The 15,879-nt window shown below is 42.0% G+C and overlaps 1 protein-coding gene across 11 annotated transcripts in view; it reads right to left on the bottom strand.

Annotated features, from left to right (window-relative positions):
* Positions 1 to 15,879, bottom strand: part of LOC110078490 (voltage-gated potassium channel KCNC1) — a 52,507-nt gene that overhangs the window by 24,995 nt on the left and 11,633 nt on the right. For all 11 annotated transcript variants that reach the window (XR_013537125.1, XR_013537124.1, XR_012088709.2 and 8 more), the window contains one exon: positions 4,720 to 5,626. Coding sequence is in view for 5 of the 11 variants with exons in the window: in XM_078376995.1 (XP_078233121.1) it covers positions 4,720 to 5,626 (907 nt within the window). In the remaining 6 variants the exon portion in view is untranslated. The remainder of the gene's footprint in view (positions 1 to 4,719; positions 5,627 to 15,879) is intronic.

Here is a 15,879-nt window from a genome sequence, read left to right as displayed (position 1 = left end):
GACATCTTAGCAGCCCCATCCCCTTGGGCTTGCCTCTGCCATGTCTGATGCACAGTTAAGATCCTGTCCAATTAGCTAAATCCTTGCTCCTCCACTGCACTTGCTGCAAATGGCCTTTCTGGCCCAGGGCAACTGGAGCGGTTCGAGAGCATGGCAGGAACTGGCCGTGAGCCCTCCAGGCCTTCCAGTGTGCAACCTTCTCCTGCGCCTCTGCCTTGTTGCCTGTCTTGCAGGATTTGCTGGGTGACTGGGCAACAAAGATCAGGAGATGTAGAGTTATGTGAGTGTGTGTGAGCATACATACGTGCGCACACAAGTAGTCGGTGATTTTGGCCGGCTACCTTTGCCATAAGATATTCTTCAGGTCTCTTCTGTGTTCTCCTTCCAAATTGACACAGCTTTAAAACCTGGTTGTCACCCTTCCCCAACATCTTCACTGTCCGAAAGCAACTCTACACTGCTGTCAAACATACATTGATAATACCCCCCCACCTGCTTAAAGGCATCCTTCCCCTGCATTTTTTTATTCTAAGAATCCTTTCCTCAGCCACTCTGAAAGAACTCAAGACACCTTACTTTTACCTCCTTCATTTTCATACCACTCCAAAATACCAAAGCCACTTTGAAGTGACAACAAGAACAAGAACATTGAATGACAGATCCTCTACTCCTCCCATTCCTGGACAGCTCAGGGGTTCTGGCTCAGAGGTTTTATTGGGGATGTGTGTGACTATTTTCCCTTGTGGGCTTCCCTACCAGCAACCTTATTGTCCTTGCCAACTCACAGCGAGACCCATCTGCCTCCCAGGACATGATGCACCTTGGGTATTTGAGATGTTCTTTCTACTGTACATGCAAGAATATGGGTAAGAATCACCTTCTTCTCACAAAGAGTAAGCAACATCAGGTAATTTTGGACATGTCTTGCTCTGCCTAAAAAGAGAAAGAATTAAGAAGGCAACGTATATTTAAGCAAGCACCCTTCTTATTCAGTTCACTTCTGCACAGAGGATCAGGCAGAGTAAATAAAGTCAGTTCTAGAGATAAATCAAAATAAAATATTCCAGGGTTTCTAAATCACCTAAATCCCAGCACAACTGCTAACCTTCTCGCTCCACTCCACCACCGCACAGAAGAAACAAGAACAATAATTTTTAATCTAATGTGCCTCTAACTGCCAAAATAGGCCCTTCGTTGCTAGCATATGAGTCATTTTGGAAGGACAAACGTAATCCACAGCCAAGATGGGCTACTCTAGATAATAATAGCTAAATCAGGTGTATGTGTTTTCAGCAGAGCACAAAGGTTTTTTTACCACATCTGAGGCGCAGCAGATGGAAACATAAAGGAGAAAAGTGAGAAGAGGGCAAATTCAAAAGAGAAATGTCAAAATCTCTATCCTCAGAGAGCCTTATCACTGTCCATTGGTCTGAACTGGACCCTTTGATACATTAGACGGGATTATGAGATGCATTTTAGAGAGAACACTGAGTATCTGCACAGTGCTGGCCCAATTTGCCAGGAAATGGGCATTGCCTTAGATGAATTGATAATGCACCTTAAAATGCACCACCAATTGGAGGGTTTGACAGCCCCTTGGGCAAAACATTGCCTCATTGGAGTCCCATGGACCGGTGGTTAAAATGCTGCACTGCAGTCAAGCTTCTGCTCATGACTTGAATTTGATCTTGACGGATTCAGGTAGCCGGCTCCCTGAGGGGGACAATTATGTTATAAACTGCCCAGGGAGTGCTTTGGCACTATATAGAAGTATATATGTCAAAACAACAACTAATATAGAGAAGGTGGAGTGAGAGAAATGAGAAAAATTTATGCTATCTTGGATCTTGATTAGTTCTCCAAGCGAGTGGATAGACCACTGGGTTTGACATGAGTCAATTTGCTTTATTTGGGTCTCCCAAAGTGCTTAAATTGGAGGGGAGGAGGCAGAGAGTCTTTATTTCTCCAGCCTTTGCAGGACCCTCTGAGCTACCATTTTACAAATGTTAGATAATAAGATTTTGCTAAAAGTCATAGTAAACAGGGAATGGGGTCCAGGGATTCATTAAGAGCCTCTCTTCCTCCCCCTGCATAACTGCATTCCTTAAGCATCAAGGTCCCAGCAAAATGCTTAATCTTACCAGTCTCTGAGGATGTATTCAATACTCCCCATACACATTGCAGGAAATAAGGGGTAATAGTGGATAAGCTTGTTCACCATTATGGCATTTTTTATTTAAATGCCCGTCCCACTCTGACAAGATTCTAAGAAGTCCTCAGGTTTTTGGAAACAGAGTTTGAAAACTATTGCACTAAGTCTGACTGATAACAACTCAACATTTAAATCCTCATGTTGGCCTCTATTTCTGTTTTACCACTGGGAAAACCAAGGCTGAAACTTTCCTCATATCTAATATCTGATGGAGTATGCTGTCCTACAGTAACACCAGAATGGAACTCCAGCTGATTAACATAGGTTTCAGTGTGGCATCCAGTCTGAGGATTTTGAGACAGATCAAAAATGAGCTAGATCTAGTTGTGGTATGTTTACAATAATCCTTGGTTTCTTATCTGCCTCTTTTAAAATTATTTTTTATTTAAAGTATTTTTACCCCGCCTTTCTCATTAAAAAAAGGACCCAAGGCGGCTTACGTGATTAAAAACACAATATTAAAAACTAAAAACAGTAAATTATTCAACTACAGTGGTGCCTCGCTTAACGAGTGCTTCGTTTAATGACGAATTCGCTTAGCGATGGCTTTTTCTGAGTGATCTTGCGCTCCGTTTAACGATGTTCCCTATGGGCGATTTTCGCATAGCAATGTTTGGGACCATGCTTTCCATAGCGATGACAATTTGGGTCCCTCTGTTTCGCTTAACAATGGTTTTGACAGCCTCCTGTTGGCTGTTTTTTATACGTTTAAAAATGTTTTAAAATGTTTAGAATGCTTGAAATCATAAGTGCACGTAATAAACCCTTTGTTAAACTTATTTGACTTTGTTCTGACTCTTTTTCAATTTGTTGTAATTTTTTTCCCCATTGAGATGCATTGAATAGGTTTCAATGCATTTCAATTGGGGAACCGCGTTTCGCTTAGTGATGTTTCCTATGGTGATTTTCGCTTAAGGACAGCAATCCGTTCCCATTGGAACGGATTATCCGGTTTTCAATGCATTTCTATGGGAATTCATTGTGAATGTCGTTGTATGTGTATATACTTACAACGACAATAAATTCTTATTATTATTAAACCGTGTTTCGCTTAGCGATGTTTTCCCATAGCGATGAATTTTTGGAACCAATTAACATCGCTAAGCGAGGCACCACTGTATTTAAAAAGAATTAATATTATATTAAGAATATTAGGTAAAAGCATTACTAAAATAGATTTAGATGCAACAAAATACAAATCATCCCATTCAAAAAAAACTCACATAGACAGTGAGTCATTAAGGAAAACACTGCTTGAAGGGAAAAGTCTTCGCCTGCTTGTGGAAGGACAGCAAAGGTTTTCAGAGACTGGGAGCTGCAACAGAAAAGGGCCTTTCCAAGTGCACCTGTGACCAAGAGAAAGGCCTCCCCAGATGATCCCAGCACCCAGGCAGGCTCATAAATGGACATACTGTACGCCCATGGAATAGTTTGGACCAAAGCTGTTTAGGGCTTTATAAGTAAAAACCAGCACTTTCAATCGTGCCTTGAACCAGATCGGATGCTGCTGTAACAGGAGAGTCATGTGATCCCTGTAACCAGCTATTTTGGGTCTGCTGAAGTTTCCCAGCACTTTCCAAAAAACAGTCAGATAACTGCAGGTCCTCAGTTAAGCTTCTGTGGGTCAAAACAGTCAAACATAAAAGAAGAATAAGAAAACTCTACCTCAGAGGCTTGTTGTAAAAGGAAAACGTAATACTGTAGTTGTCTCTCTTTTTTAAATCAAAAGGGTGATATAATAAGCAGCATTATTAGCTTCAGTAAAGATGATTTGTTTGTGTTATTTATAAATACATATTAATGTCACATCTAATGTATACTAACAGTAAATCAAAATTCTGCTGAGAAAGTAACAGAAAGGGAATGCCTTCACATCCTGCATGTTGGCTTTATAGAGGCATCTGTCTGCAAAAGAGGGTGCAACATGAGACAAGCCTTTGGTCTGATCTAGTCAGACTCCCATTATGTGCTTATTGTGAAAAAATGTTACAGCTACTGATTTTCCTCAGAAATACATAGATATCATGGACAGTGATCAGAGACGATGAGAGCTATTATCCAACAATATATGGTGATCGAAGGTTGGGAATGGCCAGAGTACTGTATATAAAACGAAGGGCAATGGAGAGATTCTATAGAAATGCTCATCATTCCTTGTGAACTGAGAGTACGTTTTTATATATCCTCAAAAATCCCCTTCAGTATGCATGAATTCTGTAGCAGGCCCCAGCCACCAGTTCCTCAGCAACCAAGTTTAAGGCTGAAAAAGTCACTTTTTTGGAACTACATTTCCCAGAATTCCCCAGTGGCAATGCTAATTGTCAAATTCTGGAAGCTGTAATCAGAAAGTAACTTTTCCAGGGTCTGGATCAGTCAAAGTGGAATTGGTTCCTTGGATGACCGAAGGTTTTTTTTTGGGGGGGGGAACCCAACCCAACAAGTTATGAGGCTTAATGTAAGTAGGACTGCATTCTTAGCCATTTCTAGCTACAGGGAGTCCCTCTTACCTGCCCTGTTGATCTCAATGATTTCCTCTTGAGCAAGGGGGCAGGAATCACTCTGGTTGCTGCGGTGCAGAGACTGCATGTCCGGTTTGCAGTAATTGGGCGACCCAGGCTGGGGGGCTCGCGGGATGTGCTTGTTCTTCTTCTTTGGTAGTTTCTGCTTGGCCATAGCCAGGGAATAATACATGCCAAAGTTGTTGACAATGACTGGCACAGGCATGGCAATGGTCAACACACCAGCCAAGGCGCACAAGGCTCCTACCAACATGCCTGACCATGTCTGAGGGTACATGTCACCATAGCCCAAAGTCGTCATGGTCACTACTGCCCACCAGAATCCAATGGGGATGTTCTTGAAGAACGTGTGCTTGCTGCCTGTGATGTCATCTGGGTCAGCTCCGATTCTCTCAGCATAATAGATCATGGTAGCAAAGATCAAGACCCCCAGGGCCAAGAAGATGATGAGAAGCAAGAACTCATTGGTACTGGCCCTTAAAGTATGGCCTAGGACTCTCAGCCCTACAAAATGGCGGGTGAGCTTGAAGATCCTTAGGATCCGGACAAACCTGACCACCCTCAAGAAGCCCAGCACATCCTTGGCTGCTTTGGATGAGAGGCCACTGAGGCCCACCTCCAGGTAGAAGGGCAGGATGGCCACAAAGTCAATAATGTTGAGGCTGCTCTTGATGAATTCCATCTTGTCTGGACAAAAGATAACACGAATGAGGAACTCAAAGGTGAACCAGATTACGCAGATCCCTTCCACATAGGTGAGGGCAGGCTTTGTCTCTATCTCAATGGGCTCCGTTGAGTTGGTATTGTTTTTGATATCATTGAAAGCCTCATGGGTCTCCAAGCAGAAGGTAGTGATGGACATGAGGATGAAGAAGAGTGAGGCAAAGGCGACATACTGGAGAAAGGCAGTCGAGGGCAGATACACAGGGAGGAAATTGTCAGAAAGGAACACACGGGATGGGGGGAAGTGGGTACATAACAGGGAAGGGTAAAAAGAAAAGTGTTAGTGCTCATTTTTCTTTATAAAAGACCAAACTCTCCTAGAGAAGGAACATCCTTTGAACAATAGCCTTCCTCAACCTAGCACTCTCTAATTATATCAGACAACTTCTATTATCATTCAGTGGTCATGCTGGTTGGGAATGATGGGAGTTATTGTCTGGCGTATCCCAAGGACATCGATATAGGGCAAGGCCATTGTATACCATACATCATCAATCGTTTTTCTTACATCAGAGATTAACACAGACTGCCCCAGACATATGACCAATATCCCATCCCCCCCACCCCGGCCCTTAATACATCCCAATTAATGAGAAGAAGAGTAAGCAAAATTAATGCTGGAAGTGATACAGAAGGGTGTACCCTATAAAGAGATTATTCATTTTTAAAAGTGCCTCATTGCTGAGACCTGAGCATCCAGGTTCAAGGATGAATCCAAGAGTATACCCAAACTTCAAACCTGAGTATTTGAGGAGGGGGTAACGCCATCTAGCACAAATTGAATCCTATTTCCTAATCTACTTTTTGACTTACCAGGAGCATCCATGTCTTGCTTGGACTAAGCTTCAGCTATATAGCTCAGTGTGATAGTATGCCTGCCTGAGATGCTGGGACAAAGTGAAAATCCCTGCTTCACCATGAAACTCACTGGGTAACTTTAAACTAGCTGTTCCCTCTCAGCCCCATCTATCTCACAGGGTTGTTGTAAAGTGAAATGGGGAAGCAAAGAACCAGATGTGCTGCTTATATCCTATAATCCTTAAAGGAATATTAAGGTATTACTCAGAATTCCACACTACAACAACCGAACATGCAAGCACAGAATTTTATTGTTGCAGAGTTCAACATGCTGAGGTAGACTATCAGCGTGAATTAAAATGGATTAAATTCCAATCGCATTGCCTCAAATCCAGTAGTAAGTCACAACTAGAGTAGGCCCATTGAATCAGCAGGATTTATATAGGTATTGTGACTCACCAAGACCCTACTGACTCAGTGAGTCTACTTTAGTTGCAACTTACTACGAGATTTCTACCATTGAATCTATGTGACCTACTTATTTGTTGATGTACGTAATTCTCACTGATTCAGTGGGTTTACTTTAGATGTGACTGACAACTAGATTTAAACCTATGAAGGCAAATTTCATGTGATTGTACAGTAATTGCTTTTCTTCCTTAATTTGGTTGGTGTATAAAAGTTGCAGAATATGTTTCTCCTTGATGTAATGTCTGAGTCATTTTGGTGTAGAATATTATTTATTGTATTTATTTTCCTAACAAGGCAGCACCATGTTCTCAGAATCATACAGAGTTAGATTGCCATTATTTTTATCAGACAGATTTGGAATTGCAGATGATAAAAAGAGGGAAACAGAGAACCCTGCAAATTTTTGACTGACTTGAACACCATTTGTTTGCCAAGTTCCATAGGGAAATCCTGATACATCAGAACACTTTTTTCTCTTCATCTTTCTGTCTCCTGCATACAATAGCTATTCTTCTACCAGTCAGTCAATACTCCTAACACCTTTATTTGCATTAATAAATGAAAGCTGCTGCCAGAAGATATGCCATGTAAAGCTGATGATGTCATCAGCTACAGTGATTTTTCCAGAAATGAAAATTTTCCAACTCTCTCCTTCAACGCATTCAAAGCTCCATCAGGATCTCTTTCATTGTGGGGAAGTCGCTGGGGACTGCCATCAGTAAAACCATCGCAGCAGTGATTTTTGGAAAAGACTACCCCCTCCATCCTGTGGTCATAACAGCTTCATCACAACAAAAGGGAGCTTTGGGAACTTGAGTGGAGGGGTGGACTGGAATGTTTTTGTTTCAAAAAAAGTTGCTAGAGCTGATGATCTCATCGACCTTATGCGGCATAAGCTGCACAACAGGATTTTAGCCCATGAGCACTAAGATTTTGCAATACCAGACACCTGCTGTGCTATACCATTCCTCCATTCTGACATCTTGATAAACCTGTGAAGAATAGCAGTGATACATACAGTCATGAGCTCTCTGGCACTTAAACATATCACACCAAGTCCAGTATTCACCCACATTCTTGCTGGGTTCACACTGTTCAGGTCCTGGTATGCACGTGTCATTTTAAATTGCTAAATCATCACAAAATGCTTTGTCATTGCAACACAGTTCTACAGTTGCCCTCAGAGCCAAGCTCCCTAAAAATGGCATCCATGCAGAGTTCAGTTGCTCAGCCATAAATTCACAAGCATGCAACAGGCAAGCATACAAATGTCATCTACATATACTTTCTGAGTGCAGTCTCACAAACACTTTGTGTTGATGCCTGCAGCAAAAGAGTGCCATGCACATGTGTAGCCGTAAACTGTATTTTTGCACTCAACCTTCCTTTGCCTCAGCATATAGATGTCTCTATAATCTATCCTCTAAAAGGAATACTCAAAAGAATGCTTGAACATTCACGCATACATGTGTGTGAATGTTCAAACAAATATAAATCTGCATGCTGCATCAGCTTTCTTTCAATAACAGGCAGCTCAAATCTAGTCATCATACTCCTCCTGCTGATAGATGCTATACAATATCTGCAGGTACATAAGTTCCATATGTGACTGTGCACACTTATCACAGTCTGCAGTTTCATGTGTGCATACAAATTTGGGCATGCTTCATGTAGTTATGCAAAAGCCATGCATATTTAGGCACAGATTTTATATACATGTTCTATCAAAGCAATAATACATCTCTGTGCAATGCATGTACCATACAGTCTTGCTAATGTGGATGTACATAATGCTCCATAACAAGGCATGTGTACACACACACACACACACACACACACACACACACACACACACACACACACACACACACACACAGAGCATCCCTAGCTCCTTTTGCAGGACAACTTTGCTCCTTTCTCTTCTACTTGCTCAATCTCTGCACTGCACAGAATTCCCGTCCCGTCAGCACTTTCTGCACACAGTTTCCGCAAACCCTAGAATCTCTTTTGAAGCGCACTGCAGTGCCCAGGAAGCGAAGGGGAGGCAGAGGAGCAAAAGAAGGGGAAACCTAAGGGGCACAATAGAGCAAAGAAAGAGAGAGAGGAGTGGAAGGGAAGTCTTCTATGAATGCCCTTTTTCTTGTGGGTCCCAGTGGGCTGGAGGGAGGTATTTTGCTTTACCAGACTTACCTAGAGACTATTCAGTGTTTGTGACCCACTTCCTGATCTTTAGTTGTCTCTCATATTATATTTCCCACTGATGAATATATTGGGAAGCAGGCAGGCAAAGTCTTTTCCTCTCTCCTCACCCCCACCATGGCTAACATCATTTCGCATTCATTTTCTCTCCCTCCCACCTTTACTGCCCCCAAATAATGAGCAAAAATCTATATGGGTCTTCCTCCTAGTACCACTGGGAGTCCCAAATCATTTTGGTAGAAATAATGAATTCTGCCCCCTGGGAAAGGCGGCTGTCATAAGAAATATTAGGGAAAGAATACATGGTGGACGAAAGAGAAAACGTATTTACTTATTTGATTTAGAAAGATTGTGGATTTTGGAGGTGGCAGTGGTGTGGAGAGAGGCTGGTGCAAGGTCAAACAGAAAATGAATGCAAAAGCCAGAAAGACGGCATCCTACCCATGTACTTCTCCCCACCTTTCGAACCTCTCTTTTTCCACAGAATCTTTAAGGCAACATATTGGAGCAGCAGATGGGAAATCCAACAGGGGTGAGAGTGAAAGGAAATGAAAGAGATGTGTTATGTTTATGCATGGTGGTGAACACAAGGTCAAAGAGAGAGAAAAAAAGGATATATTATTCCAGTCTCTAGAACTAGAGTTGGGTGCCACTGACTCCCTGAGATTACTTTGTCTCCTTCCTTTAGCTGTTCAAAGCTTCCAAAGCTGACAAACTGGACAGTTTATGAAGGTGAGAGAGGGATGGAATTCTAAACACAGATCCAGCAACAATGATAAAGTGTTATTTAGTTATTACACGGAGAATATTAGTGATCCACTTCTTGACACACCAGAGACAAAGTAGAAACTCCTTCAACAGCTGATACTATTTTTTGCATTCCTTACCAAATTATCTATTAATGTAAAATCTAGAAAAGAGGAATTAAGCTCATGGGACTTAACCAACTGGCTATAGTGTCCCCCCCCCCCCCCGGGAGATGCGTATAGATAAAAGAGTGAGATTTAGAGAGAAGATTGGAATTACTTAAATTGAAGGATGGGAGGGCAGACTTCAATTTTATACTACTCTGTTTCTGATGGCCAAATACACCAATTTAGTCTGAATGGAAAATATGGGGCCAGGTATGCACTAGTCAGTATCCACTTGTAGAGTTACACCAGTGAAGCAAGAACAACATCACCTGCAGGAGCAGATTGCCTCTAATTGAAGAGTTACTTTTTTGATTTTGAGGTGAATGCAACTCACATGCAATGAGATGAAGCTGCAAGCACCCACGCAAAAAAAGGAATTCCGATTACAAGCAACCTGTTGCTTACAGTGACTTCAGTCCTGCTCCACCCATAAAGCTCTGCAACTGGATTCTGGCCACACTAAGGTTTAAAATACAGGGTGACTGACTGTATTTTCAACCCCGGAACATTTTTTTACCCCCAAACCTACCCTTGGTTTGCTCTTCTATACACCCACCAAGCATCCTTCATTTCAGCTGCCTAATTTGGAGAAGCTTTTTCATTTGCTATTATGGCAGAACAATTGGAGACTCAGAATTGACTATCCTTTCTGCCCACCTCTAATGTATTTTCTCCCTACCCGAGGTTACAACAAGAACCATTGGGTATCCAAAACTCTTGGGAAGGATATTCTTTTGCCAACAGGGCAGAAAAGATGCTGGACTGAATAAAAAATACAAATGGAATGTGTTGCTTGAGAACACAGCTTGGATACATTCCATGGAAGAAGGGATTCTGGGAGAAGTTGTGTAAGAGTCCCAAAGTCTTGTCAAGAATGAGAATAAGGTAGGTTTTGTGGTTGTGGGTACTCTGGGGCAGAGAGTATGGTTTGAAGGCATATAATGATCGTTCTGGGTTTTTTGGGCTCTTTGGCCGTGTTCTGAAGGTTGTTCTTCCTAACGTTTTGCCAGTCTCTGTGGCCGGCATCTTCAGAGGATAGCAACCTGAGGTTGCTGTCCTCTGAAGATGCCGGCCACAGAGACTGGCAAAACATTAGGAAGAACAACCTTCAGAACATGGCCAAAGAGCCCAAAAAACCCAGAACAACCATTAGATCCTGGCCGCGAAAGCCTTCGCGAGCATATAATGATCGTTTCAGGGTGCCTGTTTGCCCCCTTCAAATGAGCAAATGTTCACAGAGGTACTAGAATGAACACGTAATCCTTCCTGAGGGTAGTTCCTCCCCTTCCCATACCCCCACCATAGGAATTAGAAAAGAAGATAATTAAAACTGGCTGGACAAGAAGTGTACAACAGGCGATGACATATGTATTAGGGGCTGTAGCAGGCCTTGAATTAGGCAAGGGTTGATGCTGAAAAGAATACTTTGTAGTTGAAAGCAGAAGAAGAGAAGACTTAATTAAAATAATAAGGAACCAACAAATAAACTTCACAAGGAATTAAATGACTTACTTTGGAGTGCCTCTCTTGTTCCCCCCTCCCCCATGCCCATGTTTTAGAGTGGTAGATACATTAAAGAACCTCACAGTACTTCTAGCATGCATGCATGCATGCGTGCGTGCATAAATAAATAAATAAATAAATAAATAAATAAATAAATAAATAAATAAATAAATAAATAAATAAATGAAAGAAAGAAAGAAAGAAAGAAAGAAAGAAAGAAAGAAAGAAAGAAAGAAAGAAAGAAAGAAAGAAAGAAAGAAAGAAAGAAAGAAAGAAAGAAAGAAAGAAAGAAAGCCTTCCTCAACCTGACACTCTCCCCAGATGTGGCAGAGTACAACTTCAATCATCAGGGATTATACAGATTCTTGCCAAACACATTTGGAGGGCTCTAGGTTAGGGGTGGTGGTTCTAGTTTAGTATGAGGATTGCTAATTATCACAAGTGGGGAGAAGTGAAGGGGGATCTGGAAGTAAAGCAGTGAACAGAATTGTTTAGAAAAACCTTTTGGAACAAAGTAAAGAGAGGGTATCAAGAGGACAAAAGGGGAAGCTCAGCAGAGAAACATGAAGTTAAAGCAATTTTAAGAAAAGGATATGGAGAGAATTCTGTAAGTTGAGTGGAGATCTACATTTAAAAAAATTACAAGAATGAGGGGGAGTTTACATATCAGTTTCCAGAGAGGCGTAAAATGACTGAAATGCAGTATTAATTGCAAGACAATGAGGTTGGAAATCTAGATGGAAGAGTAGAAGAGCTGACATTAATTTCAAGGCAGGGGTAAAAAAAAAAGAAATTGTGATTACCAGATCGGTGGTGGAGAAAGGAAGACAAACACAAGAGATAGAAAAGCAGGGTGTAGGACCTTGGGTAGGCCAGCTCAGAGATAGAGAAAAAGTTATTTGGAGAGTACAATTCCCAGAATGCCTTAGGCAGCATGGCCAAGTAACTTTTCCTCATTCTAAACCAGTTTCAATCCCAGCAAACACAGGGGGCATGGATGTTGTGTACTTCTTGGAACAAAAGATGGCGCTGCCACTTTTTCGGCATTACTCATCCCCCTTCCAAAGTTTGCCGCACCTGCTTTCTCCTGCCTTGACCCAAGTAAGAGCCCAGCAGTTAGGAAAGCAAGGCAGGACTGGTAATGTACATTGCCTGAACGTTGTCATTGTCTCCATCTGTCAAGGAAAGCGCCATTCAATCTAGAATAATTCTATTGCCCTATCTCTAACCCATGTTCTGTGAAATCTGTATATTTCTCTTTCAAAAATACAGTATTATGCAACAAAATTAAGTTGCTGTAACAGCCATGCCTCTTTTCTCTTGCACACTCCTCATTAGGATCTTAAAATGCATACGAACACACCACCCTTCAGGACTGCAGTGCCCATGTTCTAGTTTTGTCCCTCTTCACTGAAATAATGGCTAAATGGGACATTGCGTATGTCATCCCCTCAGCTCCATCACCACCTGACATCCTGTACTAATTCATCAATGTTCTCTCCAGTTCTCTCCTTCCCTTATATACAACACATTATAGAATAACCTCTGTCAGTAATTTTTAGAAACAGGAAGAACGCTTTCCCTCTCTTCGTTTCTTTTTTTCTTGAGTTTTTGCATTCTTTCCCTTGGCTGCTATCAATGGATGTGCAGCTGCAGTTCAGTACCATGGAGAGCAACAAGAAGGGGGGGTGTAGGACGAAACCGCAATAGCCCAGTTTTAGCAGCTGAGAAAAGGGCATTTGTCCACCACGTCAGAGAATGATTGGAGGTTAGGAGAAGGATTTGCATAGTGCGGAGGTCTGTGGGGCAAAGGTTTGATCAGATCTCTGTGTTCTCCTGCAAAGAGGTTGGGGAGAAAAGAGTCCAGAGAAACTGGGGAAGGGATATTCCTTAACTCCTGAAATCTTGGTAAAAGGGAGGGAAAGAAACCAAGCAAGATCATGCGCTTGGGTTCTCTGAGGTAGAAGTGAGGGATAAGAATCACGTAACAAAAAGTGGGAACAAACGGGATGCACAGATTCCAAGGTTTGCTTGCTTGTTTCTAACATTTCCATCCCTACCCCTTTTCCTCCTAAACACACACACACACACACACACACACACACACACACACCTCAGGATGGTGCACGTGGCTCTCTTCCTTTCCGCTTTATCCCAACTCCTCTTCTAGCCCATACACACTGAATCTGTGGCTTGTAATTGAATATACCAACCCTTTTCTCCTCCAGACAATCTTGCTGATGTCAGTGACTGTGTCCCTGGAAGTCTAGTCATCAATAACCCTGTGAAGTAAGTGAAGTTGAGAGAGACAGAGTGACCGGTGCAAGGTCACCTGGTGAGTTTCATGGCTCAGGGAGGACTAGAGACTGGATCTCCTGTCTCAAATGAGTATGCTAACCACTATACCATACAAAGCCAAATAGGATATAAGTGCAGGAGTGTGCATGGAAAATAATGTGCAAGAATCCTCAGCCTTTTGGGACAGGTTTGGGAGACTGAACCCAGTGGTGTGGAAGAAGAATATGAAGCCAAGACTCCTAGGTCAGAGAGGGACTTTAATTAGGTTGGTGAGCAGAGAGATTCAAGGCTGTGTCTATAACTGTAGCCCAGCTTTGGGAACATGTGTGGCCCTCCATGTCTTACGTTGGAACTCCCGTCTGTGCTGCCATTCATGAGAGCACATGCAGGACAGCCACATTTGGGGGGGGGGCACACTTCCCCATGCCTGCTGTAGCCCATACATTCTGAATCTATGCCTTGTGCCTTTCACTCCTGCCAGCAATCATACTGATGCCAGTAACTGTACCTGTGTGAGTGTAATCATCTCCACACAGGAGGACTTCTATGCCAGGACTCAGGACATGAGGAGCGATTACTGACTCTAGGGAATGGAGAGATTAGGTTATCTTGGGTCTCTGAGTAGGTATCAAAGAAGAGCCACAGAGGGTTTAAAATGTGGGGAGAGTCAACGTCTATGACTGATACAGAATCCTTATGAGGAAAGTAGAATTTGTAGAGTATCAAATAAGGACAAGCTCAGAACTGTTGGCTTTCACAGAAAGGGAAGGAGGTGAAGTGGGTTGGCAATGAAACACAACTTGAAACCAGAGTTCTTGGATTATCTTGAAGGAGTGTAGGAACAAGGGGGTCAAAATACTGGCAGGTGACTCCTAGGACTCCTTGGGAAGGAAGTGTTCTTGGGATCAGGATGACATTAAGAGCCAGGAGTTGAGAGTTCTTTGAGACTGGATCAGAGATTGATCCCAGAACTCTTGAGTTTTAAGAGTAGAGCAGGGCTCAAGAATCAAAATCCTTGACCAAGTTCCATGTTTTAATAAATGAGAATAGCCACCCTTCATAGCTGGCTCATGCCAGCATCTGGAATCTGTTTCCTGTCTGCAGTCATTATTCACAAGAGTCATTAAAAGCTTTAACAAAAAAACCAATCCTCTTATTCACACACACCCCACACTCTGCCCGCTTTGAATTCCCTAAGATGCTGAACCAGAATTTCTCTGCTGTTTTTTTAATCATGCCGCAAAGATGAAGGCAAGAAAATTAATATGAAGTGGGAGGAGGGGGGCAGTGAAGATCTTCCATAAAGGGACGTGTGAACATTTGTGCAGGGTTTTCTTTAAAGGGTAACAATATAGGAGCTTTCAGTTGCTGAATGTGGGACATAGTCTCCCTGGTACCCACCAGAGGCTGAAGAGACTTTCCCTTCTCTTTCTGAAGAGAACTTTAAAAAACCCCACAAAGGAATGTGAGTGCAGGATGCAGATGATGATGGGACAGGGAAGTAGAGGTGAACTTGGTTAAAAATAAATTCCCTTAGCTCAGAGGTTAGTACTGGCTCTCACTCTGCTAGACAGACATAAATACTTTGGATGCATCAACTTTTTTTGGTCCAAGGTTCAACTTTATAGCTGAACACACAGAAGGGGCATATATCAGATTTTAAGCCAGCTTTTGCTTTGCAGGTAGAAAAAGCATTCATATTATTGGATGCTGAAATTGGTAGACATTACCAGTGTAGCCAAAAATGCAGAGAATGTAGACATCAGAAGGACATGCATTTACTTTTCCCACACATATAACCATCTATGAGTATTTATTGTGCAGTCCTCAGTATATTAGTCAATTTATGCAGGAAGAGAAAAGAAAATTTAGACCGCAGTTCTAGGGTGCATGTACAAGGGATTTAGTTCCCATTGAATTCAATGAGAATTATGTTTGATTAAATATGCTTTAGGATTACACTTATTTGATTTATTTATCCACTATCTTGCACATTTTGAGGAAATATAATCCAGTTTTCTATCCGCACAAATGGGAATATATAGACCAATGTATTCCTGTTTGCTTAAGTAATTGTTCTCTGCATGGGATAGGACTCTTTCAGATAACAATGCTTTTTGCTTGACTATATATCTTGAGGGGGCTTTAAAAGATCTTTTGTAGTCAAAGCTGGGACACTTGACATATTTTTTTTAAAAAAAGCAGGAGAGGCACAGATATACAGAGAAGGGTGGTGATATGA

This window comes from Pogona vitticeps, chromosome 6 (assembly GCF_051106095.1).
Source record: "Pogona vitticeps strain Pit_001003342236 chromosome 6, PviZW2.1, whole genome shotgun sequence".
In the NCBI taxonomy this organism is placed as follows: domain Eukaryota; kingdom Metazoa; phylum Chordata; class Lepidosauria; order Squamata; family Agamidae; genus Pogona; species Pogona vitticeps.
The sequence above is the reverse complement of the archived record's forward strand: the minus strand, read 5'-3'. Positions and strand labels throughout refer to the sequence as shown.